The sequence below is a fragment of the Melanerpes formicivorus genome, unplaced genomic scaffold (assembly GCF_026170545.1).
Source record: "Melanerpes formicivorus ecotype bairdi unplaced genomic scaffold, bMelFor1.0.p_v2 SCAF_24, whole genome shotgun sequence".
NCBI lineage: Eukaryota > Metazoa > Chordata > Aves > Piciformes > Picidae > Melanerpes > Melanerpes formicivorus.
The window spans coordinates 9,196,931-9,208,946 of NW_027142376.1; the positions used below are offsets into that span (position 1 = coordinate 9,196,931).

Below are 12,016 nucleotides of genomic sequence, written 5' to 3' on the forward strand. Positions count from 1 at the left end.
GGCAAGGGGGGTAGATGCAACAAGGAAGAGGCTGTGCAAGGGGAACAGATACCTAACAGGTAATTGTCTGGAATGTGGAACCCACACTGTGCTTCCTACTGCAATAATGCTCCAACATGGAGCACTGGACCCATTTTAATAGTGTCACATGAAATTTGTGGGCAGTGTAGGAGCACATCTCAGGATTAGAGGCACAGAAGATGGCTGACAGCTGCAGCAGTCAGGGAAACAAAGAATGCTCATTGAAACATTTAGAGGCACTCTGTCCAGAGAACTGGCCTGTATCTGGCTAAGCACCGAGAAGGAAGCCAAAGGCAAAGGCACCCAGTGCTGTCCCCATGCCAGCCTCCAGTTCCCACCACCTGTGCCTCCCTGCAGCATCCAGAGCCAACAGCTGCTGCCCCACAGCACTGAAAGCTACTCCCTCTCTGGCTCCTGCACGGCTCCAGCCAAAGCTCACAGTCGGCCGAGGAGGAGGAGGACGCTGAAGCAAAGCCGAGCTGGGCGGTAGGTAGTGCTTGAGGGCACAGCAATCTGTTACCTGCCAAACCTTGGGGAAAGCTTGCCCTGATCCTCGCTCTGCACCTCATGGGACTGATGGGTGGCAGTGTCTTAGCTTTAGGACAGCCTGTTCCTTTGTTTTCCTGCTTGTGCTTCCTTGTTGCTCGCTGGGCTTGCTGCTGCCTGTCTCCTTCTCCCACAGCTGCGTTCACAGGGGCTTGGAAGTGTCCTGTGATGAATGCTGGTCGCTGCTTCCCCCTTGGCTGTTCCCTGCAGCTTTGCACCAGTGCCTCTGGGTGACAGCAGCTTGGTGTCTGCCAGCTCTGTGGTGCTTCTCCCTCTATTAACCCTGTCCCTAGTGCCAGAAGGATCTGAAACACAGGCATGCCAGGAGGGAACAGCACAGAGGATGCTTTCAGCTCAGATGCTGCATGTTCACACGTTGGGAATGGCCAAGGGGCTGATCCTTTCTCACCTGCTTAGCTGTCTGCAAACACTGGAGATTTCTGTGGAGCCCCTGGTGTCCCTGGCTGGCAGCAGCTGGCTGCACGACTTTCCACATGTGGCAGTTCTCTCCTTTGTGCTCCCTCCTATGCACTGCAGCCACAGAGCAGGAGCAGGGTGTCAGCCGCTCCACTGACACTGCTGAAAACGTTTTGTTTCCCGGAATATTTGATCTGTTTGGCAGGTTTGGGGGTTGTTTTTCGTGGGGTTTTATGTGTTTTTTGTTCCCCATAATGTTGATTCTCAGGCAGAGCTCTCTTCTGTGTCCCCTGCAGTGCATGCTTCAGGACAGCTCTGTAGTCATGGCTGTGTTTTGTTACGCCCACCTCCCTGAATCCTCTCCAGGTTCCCCATTTCATTTCTCACTGGTTGCTGCATACCCAGAGGTCTACATGAGGTTGTTTCCCCAGAAGCCTCTTGGAGGACCCCTGAGCACTGCTGAGATCAGCATGTCCATGGAGGCTGGTGAATGCTGTTTCTGACATGGTTCTGTAACACCTGAAGCCTGTGTACATGATCTGGCCACCAGCACCCTCAGACCATAATGTAGGATCCTAGATCTAAGATGGAGTAAAACCCAACTTTGTATTACAAGTGTGTCTGGATGCCAAGCTTGTACATGAGTCCCAGGGCTGAATTTTTAATCCAAGTGCTTTGTGGCAGCTTTCTTGAGAGCCTGGAGACAAACCTGTCATTTCTTTATGCAATCACTTCCACCTCTTGTGCACCAAGGGACTAAAGCAGTGTTTTACACCAAGCTTACTGCTGCCTTGGGAGCACACTCACAGCTGTTGAGTGCCTCAGTGGGGAGTACATGGAACATCAACCTCCTGCGGTAGCTGTGGTCAGCTGCTGTTTGATGTCTTATCACCGTACCTACTCGCATTTCAAAAGGCAGAGAAAACCCCAAAACCTTGTGTATACTTTGCTGTTCTCTGATAGGATCTTGCTCTGCTGCCTTGGGCTGAGGATCTGCTTCACTGCACTACACTGGAGAACTGTCTGGGTTTAATTTTCAGAACCTGAAATGGGCTCCAGTAAGAAAAAATTGAGGCTGTTCTATTCCATCTTCAGTCCACATTACTGTTCCAAGCCCTGTGCAATCACACAGACAAGCCTTCTGTGTCCCACCTGGTGACAATCTTCTCTGGCCAGCCAGGTGTGAAGGTTTTTCAGCCCTGACTGCTCCCACCTGCACTCTGGGCTCTTCCTTAAGGAAAGCTTATAGCAGGAAAGGGTTTCCAGAGTTCAGAATCAGGCTTTGCACATATTGGATACAATAAAGATGAAGGATTTGGTGTAAAAGAAGCACCAACAGCCAGACCATTTCTTTCTGTTATTGGCTATTCAGCACTATTTGAGACTAATTCAGGAGCTTGCTTTTTCTGCACAGGTTGCCTGAAGCATCATGGCTCCATTTTTGACTTCAGGGTTTCCCAGATGTCCTTTGATGTCCATGTTACTGTGACAGCTGATCATGTGCTTGGTTCTGGCCAGAAAGATATACTCACACCTAATGATTCCAAAAAGGACAATGAAACTTTTGACTCTGTTAGTCTTCTACCTACAAACTTCTATGAGGGGAAATACAGTCTTGATGGTTCTTAGAAATATTGGAGCATATCAGAAGAATCAGCAAAAGAAATTCTGCAGGATGTAAAAGGAAATGTAGATTTTACCTATGCAATGGCAAAAGTTAATCAGTTTTGTTCCACTCCTTTGAAACCCAGAGGAGCCCCTCTTGTGCTTCCAGAGCACCAGAAACAGATGAAAGTGCAGTTTGCTGATAAGCAGAAAACCTGCTCCATCCTCTGCCTACTGGGAAGACCTTCCTGCTCTTCAGCCCAAATTCTTGCTGGATCTAGTATTTTTCAGAACACTTTGGGCTGCATGTCTTCTCTTCATTGAGCTGTGCATGTCCATCCCCTCCATCTTGCCTATAGCCTAGGGCAAGCCCAGGGTATCTGCCAAGTCTGTGCTGCTTACTCCTGATGTGTCCAAATGACATACTGGGTCTGTGCTGATGCGCTTAGCATGGGTGGCCTTTGGGTGGCCTTTGTCCCCCCAGCAAGCTCTGACATGTGGGCTCAGTGTGGCTGCACTTGTTTGCAGTGGTGTGGGTGCTGGAGGCACCTTGGGTGGGCAGTAGGCTCCCTGGGGGATCTATGATGTTGAAAAGGAATTCCCAAGAGCCTAGTACTGCAGCTCTGGAAAGAGAGCTCTGCCCCTGGCTCTCTGGACCACAAAGCTCTTTCTAACCCTGGTGAAAAACCCCAGGCTGCACCTCCTAATCACAGCATAGAAGTGTGTGTCTGTATTCTGCACAATCAAAGCTTTACTTTTGCCACTCTGAGCTTGACCTGTGGGCTTCCAGCTTATGCCAGTGCAGCTGCCATGCCCTCCTTGTCAGGCCCTTTGGCTCACCACCTCTCATACAGCAGGTTGAGCTAAGTGTGAGGTTTTCAACACTTTTTGCATCTTGCACATTTCCTGCAAGAGGTGGCAGAAAAATGTGTTTCCTGAGGTGAATAAGCGAAAAGAACAGCTACCAAAGACAGATCAGAAGCAGCTGAAGAAGCAAGAAAACGAATCAAGCTGTTCAGCAGCTTCCTGTTTACCAGTGGCTCAGATATAGATTTAGCAGCAGCACCGCTGAGCTCTCTTCACACCTTGACTTGGACCACAGCAGTGTGGGAGATGTGTGTCACACCAGTAAAGCCTCTCTCTGCACCTCTGGTAAGGGCAGAGGCCTGAGGGAAGATGTGACAGGCCAACATCATGCAGACACCTGCTTTGAGATCATAGCCACAGTGACTACAAGGGAAGCACCAGCAGGATGGGACCACTGCCCAGAATTCACTGTGTGATGCTCTCATGCTGAGAGAAGCCTGTCCCAGGAAGGTGTCACTAAAGGCACGCAACCCCTCCAAGGGGACCTGCTGCCAGGGGCAGGGTGAAGGGTCTGTACCATATGTCATGGCTTCTGGAGATAAGAGGGCAAACAGGGCAAGGCCCAAATCCTGCCAGGTACCAGTCTGGTCACTGATTCAAGCAACTAATGAAGTGCCCTCATCCACAGCCAGCCCCAGCTGATGTATCTACATTCACAGAGACAAGAAGTGCTGCACAGGTCAGGCAGCATTCAGTGGGAGGAATCCTGCCTGGTTTCTGAGCTCATGGACTCACACCTGAGAGGGGTCAGCCAGCCCTGAGAAGAACACCCTGCATGTCAGCAGAGAGCTGTCAGGGTTTGCAGTGGTGCCTGGCCAGGCGCTGGGAGCAGAGCTGTGCTCTGGCTAGGCAGGGAGCTGTCAGAGTTTGCAGTGGTGCCTGGCTAGGCGCTGGGAGCAGAGCTGTGCTCTGGCTAGGCAGGGAGCTGTCAGGGTTTACAGTGGTGCCTGGCCAGGCGCTGGGAGCAGAGCTGTGCTCTGGCTAGGCAGGGAGCTGTCAGGGTTTGCAGTGGTGCCTGGCCAGATGCTGGGAGCAGAGCTGTGCTCTGGCTAGGCAGGGAGCTGTCAGAGTTTGCAGTGGTGCCTGGCCAGGCGCTGGGAGCAGAGCTGTGCTCTGGCTAGGCAGGGAGCTGTCAGAGTTTGCAGTGGTGCCTGGCCAGGCGCTGGGAGCAGAGCTGTGTTCTGGCTAGGCAGGGAGCTGTCAGGGTTTGCAGTGGTGCCTGGCCAGGCGCTGGGAGCAGAGCTGTGCTCTGGCTAGGCAGGGAGCTGTCAGGGTTTGCAGTGGTGCCTGGCCAGGCGCTGGGAGCAGAGCTGTGCTCTGGCTAGGCAGGGAGCTGTCAGGGTTTGCAGTGGTGCCTGGCCAGGCGCTGGGAGCAGAGCTGTGCTCTGGCTAGGCAGGGAGCTGTCAGGGTTTGCAGTGGTGCCTGGCCAGGCGCTGGGAGCAGAGTTGTGCTCTGGCTAGGCAGGGAGCTGTCAGAGTTTGCAGTGGTGCCTGGCCAGGCGCTGGGAGCAGAGCTGTGCTCTGGCTAGGCAGGGAGCTGTCAGAGTTTGCAGTGGTGCCTGGCCAGGCGCTGGGAGCAGAGCTGTGTTCTGGCTAGGCAGGGAGCTGTCAGAGTTTGCAGTGGTGCCTGGCCAGGCGCTGGGAGCAGAGCTGTGCTCTGGCTAGGCAGGGAGCTGTCAGAGTTTGCAGTGGTGCCTGGCTAGGCGCTGGGAGCAGAGCTGTGCTCTGGCTAGGCAGGGAGCTGTCAGGGTTTACAGTGGTGCCTGGCCAGGCGCTGGGAGCAGAGCTGTGCTCTGGCTAGGCAGGAAGCTGTCAGGGTTTGCAGTGGTGCCTGGCCAGGCGCTGGGAGCAGAGCTGTGCTCTGGCCAGGTAGGGAGGTCACTCTGTCTGCAGACTGGGAGCTGCTGCAGCTTCAAGCCAGTATGGCCAGTGCCAAGCTTTGGTGGCAGGCACTGGGCAGCCAGCCAGTACAGGTAGTAAATTTGTCTTAATCTAAAATTGTCTCCAAGTCTGTCACATCCATGGAGCAATAACTGCTACTTTCTTTTAGCTGCTTAAAAATGAGATCTAAGGTCACATTTCCCTTCAATCTTAGCAGCTCATATTCCATCAGCTTTTTCCTTCCAGCTGATGCTTTCTAAGCTGTTAACAGTAGCCACTGCTCTCCTCTGGCAGCTGTCCTGTTTTCTCTGAATCTTTTTTGCATTGCAGTGACCAAAACTAGCTGTAGAGCCCCACTGTGGCCTTTACCCTGGCACTATAGATGGGAAGCCACCTGCCTGAGGTAGCTGTGCTCTCATGCAGTCACATAGCAGTGCTGGTTCCCACCCCACTCCTGCTGGGTGCCTGCCTCCAGAGCCTTTTCTCTAGAAGTGTTGCCCTCCCCATCTGGGGTTTGTGGTCTTGGCTGAAGCCCTGTGCAGAAATGTGTATTTGTCCTTAATGAACTGCAGCCCATTGATCCTAGGCTTTTTCATCTGTCAGGGTCAATCTGAGCAGCTCTTCTGTCCAGCATCCCATGCGAAGTTTATTGGGAATGTTCAGAAAGCTTTCTAGCTGCGACGTAGGGCATGCTGCTGCTTTGCCTGGCTGGCACGAGGCTGTAACTGAGGCTACTTTGACATAGCTGCTTCTTGACAAACATGCTTCTACTCCTGTTGCAGGCTGCTTGTTCCTTCTAGTGCTTCCCAGCAACTGGATCACACTGATTGGCACAGCATGCCTGCTCTGGCCTAAGCTGGGATTTCCCCGCTCTGAGCAGTGAGTCTGCAGAAGCACGGGGATGGTTTGTAAGGAAACTCTGCGAGGTGAGTGGGGGCTGTAGGAGCAGGTTGAACACCCAACTGTCTGGCAAAAATCACAGTGAGACACTACCCCTGCCTTTGAGACAGGGGATGGACTATGTGATCTCCCTATGCCCCACCCAGCCCTCTTCTCAGTGGTTCTCTGTTCTGTTCTAACTCCTTCTTGAGGATACTTCCATCCTTCTCTGGTCTCCACCCTTAGGCAAAGAAGAGTTAGATGCCAAGAGGAGCCTGTGCACAGCAAAGACTTAAAAACCTGAATGCTCTAGGGTGAGAGAAAAAGTGTCAGATATGGGAAGATGGAGAAGAGTCTCATTCTCAGAGACTTCATAAACAAGAGATGTATTTGTTTACTTGCTTCTGACCCACAATTATCCTGTCATGAAACACAAGTAAGAAAGTCCCACTCACTGCTGACAGTTATGAATGAGTTACTGTGTGGGGAATTTTGCAATACACTGATTTCTGCTCTGGCAAACCCAAGGGATTGTGCAAGGCTGCAGCTGTCAAAGCCATAATCCGTGCAGCTTTGGTGTTGGCAGTGAAGAGCAGAGCACAGAGCAGGGAGAGCTGACCCAGGCCTCACCAAATACCTCCAGATGCTTCTGCTCTACAAACTCTGCAGCAGGTTTTGGAGGACTCCATGGCTCACAGCCCTTTTTTTTCCTGCACTGAGCTTCTGGTGCAGGAGTGAGAGCCAGAGCCATGCCAAACACATCTGCATACAGCTGCACACACAGCACTTTGTGACAGTAACACAAGTCCACTTCGCTGGAGGGTGTCAATATTTTTGCTGACCAAGCTAAAAAGAAAAATAAGCATTTCTGTCTGCCATCAGAAAAACAGATACATCTTAGTTCTACTGCAAGAAGTCTGGTTTTGAGGAAGAAGGGTTAGTAGAAGGGGTTATTTACAAGAAAACCCTTGCTATATATGAAAATGACACATGTAAAAATAAAAAGTGGCAGTGTTTTGTCTGGAACTCGTCAGAACAAAGTATTGTGACTCTTCTTCATTTCTGAAATCTAATTGGAGAAGGGGAATTCCCCCAGCAAACAACTCCGCGCTGTCAGAGATATTTTAGTCAACCCACATACACTTTTTTTGATGTCAAAACCCCCCAGTCACTCAAAATCCCACCTGGTCACAAACCCTCACCCACCTATTCATACACAGGTGTGCAAATAGATTACCCCCCCCTGAAGAAAGGGAAATGAACCATTCTGCCTCATGCTGTGTTTGCAGCTCAGCTCTTGAAATGGTCTGACCAGACAATCTGTGTGAAGATGATGTGGTCCTGTCAAGATGGTGTGTTGATATCTGATGCTGATAGATTCAAACGTGGCAGTGATAACTGAAACAGGCAAGGATTCCTCAAAAGACAGCTCTTGGCATGGGGTTTCCTCCTGTACCTCTCAGGTGACTGCCAACCCTGGGCAACCAGGGCTCAGTGTCCCTCTCACCTGCCCCCACTGCCCCACAGGAGAGGGGTGCAAGGGATTCATTGATGGTGCCATGGCCAGGGAAGGGCTGGCCACTTGCAGGGCTGTGCTGGCAGTGGAGACTCTTGAGAGATGAAAATCAGGAAAATGGTGCTTGTTGAGTCTAACAGAAAAGCTCACATCTTAGCTGACTTGTAAAGCACCACAGTTTACAGTATTACACACACACACACAAACATTTTAAAGTTATTGAATGAAATTTAAAAAATTCAAGCCTGTCCTGGGTTTGCTCTTTTGTCCTTGACCATGTGTCCTATGTGCACTAACACATACCTAAAAAAAACTCCAAGGTAGCAAAGATCTTCTGAAACATCTCCACTTGAATAAAAGGTGCTTACAAACTAGAATAGAGTAGAGTAGAGTAGAGTAGAGTAGAATAGAATAGACCAGACCAGACCAGACCAGGTTGGAAAAGACCTTTGAGATCATTGAGTCCAACCTATCACCCAACACCATCTAATCAACTAAACCATGGCACCAAGCACCCCATCCAGTCTCTTATTAAATACCTCCGGTGATGGTGACTCCACAACCTCCCTGGGCAGTCCATTCCAATGGCCAATCTCTCTTGCTGGGAAGAATTTCTTCCTCACCTCCAGCCTAAACCTCCCCTGGCACAGCTTGAGACTGTGTCCTCTTGTTGCTGGTTGCCTGGGAGAAGAGACCAACCGCCACCTGGCTACAACCTCCCTTCAGGCAGTTGTAGACAGCAGTAAGGTCTCCTTTGAGCCTCCTCTTCTCCAGGCTAAGCAACCCCAGCTCCCTCAGCCTCTCCTCACAGGGCTTGTGCTCCAGACCTCTCACCAGCTTTGTTGCCCTTCTCTGGACACATTCCAGCAACTCAACATCTTTCCTAAACTAAATGATTGCCAAGAGGTCCCAGTAGCTGTGAGTTCTTATTTTGCCCAGAAAGTGAATCCATTATTAATGGGGAAGGACATTCCCACCCTGCAGCATACCAGTTGATGTTAGCTGGAGGAAACAAAACCCTAAAATAATTCAGCTTGGAAAGGATACCTCAGCTCCTGTAACAAGGTGTGTGTTTATCAGAACACATTCTGTGATGGAGACAGCTGAGCATTAACACTTTTGTTTAAACCAGGGGTGGCTATGAAGAAGGGAGGCTCAGCAAGCACTCTGAAAGGAGAACACCTGTTCAGGAGCTACCTTAGGAGCGGTATTTTTGGTTTCACTGAACGTGTTTGTAAGCCTTCTCACCTCTTTTCCTGTTTATCACAGCTACAAACTCTTCGATTTGCCCTAAACCCTTCTATAACTGGCAGCTGCCCATCTGACATCTGCACATTGCTCGGTCTCAGCAAGCTCCTCAAGTGACAGACTAAACTCTTGGAAGCTCCCACACCTGAGAGGACAAGGACACGGCAGAAGGAGAGGGGGACCAGGGACAGCTGACAGAGTGGGAGCTCCTTGCTGTGAAAGGTAAAGACTATCTGCATTTCATGAGCTGCTCTTAAGAGCAATGGGCTAACACTGGCAGCCAGGGGAAAGGGACCTGCAGCAGTTTCCTCCAGAAATCTGCTTTTTCAGTTTGACTGTTTCTGCAACAGGAGAGAAAATGACAAATCCTGTGCCCTGGTTGGAAGCTGCCAAAGGTATTAATTCATGGTGTAAAGGAGGTCTGAAGGTCTGAAGTGGAGCATTGCCAGTCTGTTCAAAATTCACTTCTGATTATTGCCAAAAGCAGATGCAGCACAGCTATAATCTCTGTGACTCTGCATCTATCTGTGCAGATATCTGCAGGGATCTATAGCACAGTATTCATTATCTCTTGATTGGTTTTACTCCTAGTTGTTCAATCTATGGGCTGCTTTTAAGGGATCCCTGGCAGGCAGTTAAGACAAGCAAGCAGTGCTGCAGTGCTTACAGTCCCAGCATGTTGGGGTCACACATCAAAAGCATTAACAGGAAATATTTTCTGCCCACATATGTTGCTGCATGCAGAGTAAGGCATGAGTAGCATCCATCCCTGGAGCAGAGCATGGCCACTGCCTGCAGCATCTGCTGTGCTATGCATACAGGTCCTCCTGCTTCCCTGCATGGGCTGCTACAGGTGGGCAAGAAGGGGCAAATCCTTATTCCCTCCTTTGCAATACAACAACTTTCACTGTTTTATCTTTTCATAGATATTTTTAACTCAGGAGAGCACTTCCTCTACTTCCAGATAATTAATTGCTGTCATTCATATTATTGCTGCATCTTAACAGCCATAATTATTACAAACAATTCTTCCCACCTGGGAACTCGGTGTCTTTGAGAATTCATAGATTCATAGAGTGGTTTAGGATCTTTCAAGATGTAATCAACCTGTATGCAAGCATGACATAGGTGCAGTGCACAAGAAACACTCAAATGTCTTAGCAGAGTTAAGGCAAACTCCTTTGAATGTCATTTGAAAGAACCATTTCTTTCTTACCTCTGGAAACCAGATCTCCTTTTAGATAGGTCAGGAGCTGACATCTGAAAAAAACTCAACTAACCGAACAAAAAGGTGGTTCAAGCCCTGACTCACTTTGGGAGAGCAGATCAGACTATTTAAAAGCTGTCTTCATGGCAATTCTTCAGAACCTACAGAGGACACCCCTCCCTCCCCCCACTCCAGACTGTCTTGTTTTCTCTGAACTGGAAATCCAAAGTGGGGCAGAAGGGGCAGGAGCAATAAACTGCTGCGTTTGGCACTAGGCACAACCTTGCTGCAGCAGCCCAGAGCTGGGCATTGTGAGTAGCCTTGTGAGCTCCCTGCTGCTGTCAGACATTTATCCCCTGCTCTTTCCTGCACAGGTCTCAGAGATGCATCCCACAAGTCAGTTCCTTGGCACCACAGAATACGACTACAGCTATGATGCAAACACTGCCCCATGCCATGAAGGAAACAGCTTCCGCAAGTTCAGATCCTTCTTTCTGCCCATCCTTTACTGCCTTGTGTTTGTCTTCTGCCTTCTGGGAAACTCCTTGGTTCTCTGGGTTCTCCTGACCAGGAAAAGGCTGATGACAATGACTGACATCTGCCTGCTGAACCTCACAGCCTCTGATCTCCTCTTTGTGGTGCCACTCCCTTTCCAGGCCCACTATGCTTCAGACCAGTGGGTTTTTGGCAATGCCATGTGCAAGGTCATGGCTGGCATTTATTACACAGGCTTTTATAGCAGCATTTTTTTTATCACCCTCATGAGCATAGACAGGTACATAGCAATTGTCCACGCAGTCTATGCCATGAGGATTCGGACAGCCTCCTGTGGCATCATTATCAGTTTGATCCTGTGGCTGGTGGCTGCCTTGGCTTCTGTACCTAACATCATGTTCAACCAGCAGCTTGAAATTGAGCAGTCTGTGCAGTGTGTCTCCACATATCCCCCAGGTGGCAACACCTGGAAGGTTGCTTCTCAGTTTGCAGCCAATATCTTAGGCCTCTTGATTCCCCTTAGCATCCTCATTTACTGCTATGCCCAGATACTGAAAAACCTGCAAAAATGCAAAAATCGGAACAAGATCAAGGCCATCAAGATGATTTTCATCATTGTCATTGTCTTCTTCCTCTTCTGGACCCCCTTCAACCTTGTGCTGTTTCTAGACTCCCTGCAGAGCCTCCACATCATCAATGACTGCAAGGTGAGCTACCAGATAGCCCTGGCCCTGCAGCTGACAGAAACCATCTCCTTCATGCACAGCTGCCTGAACCCTGTGATCTACGCCTTTGCTGGAGTCACCTTCAAGACCCATCTTAAGGAACTGCTTCAGTCCTGTGTCCGTGTCCTCCCCAGCTCAGTCAGAGGGCTGGGGGCTGCCCAGTCCTTTTCCCCACCCAGCCAGCTCTCGGGCTGCTCTGACAGTGAGTTCCTGTGAGCCCACCTGAGCTGCCCTCTTTGGGTGTGAGTGGCTGGCCTAAGCTCCAACACAGCCCTGGAGGTGTGCATCATCTTCCTGAGAGGAGCAGCAAATCTGTGCCTCCTTTTGGCACAGTAAGTGGCAGTGTTAGTGCCTTCAGAGCACCAGTGCCTTCCTAAGATGATGACCCTACAAGCTTGCCACACAATGACTTTTAATTAAGCTTTAGAGCTCTTTTGGTGTATTTCAGCAAGCAAGGTCCTTCTCTAGTACCTATTTTACCCCCTGATGAATGCATTGCTTCTGCCTCTTCCCCAGATATGCTCTGCCTCGTGAAAGCTGTTCCATACCTGCATCCCTGCATCTCTGGGACACTCCTGCAGGACATAGGGAAGGGGACAGGCATGGGAT

General features: G+C 50.2%; 1 protein-coding gene across 1 annotated transcript; it reads left to right on the plus strand.

Moving 5' to 3' along the window:
- The first annotated feature begins 9,010 nt into the window (after positions 1-9,010).
- On the plus strand, positions 9,011-11,623 carry LOC137448431 (C-C chemokine receptor type 8-like). The gene is made up of 2 exons (XM_068152966.1): positions 9,011-9,202; positions 10,562-11,623. The coding sequence occupies exon 2, from the start codon at positions 10,571-10,573 to the stop codon at positions 11,621-11,623; it is 1,053 nt and encodes a 350-aa protein (XP_068009067.1). The 5' UTR covers positions 9,011-9,202; positions 10,562-10,570.
- The last annotated feature ends 393 nt before the right edge of the window (positions 11,624-12,016 follow it).

Coding starts and splice junctions, on each gene's coding strand:
- LOC137448431 (XM_068152966.1), top strand. CDS start 10,571: ATGCATCCCACAAGTCAGTTCCTTGGCACCACAGAATACGACTACAGC.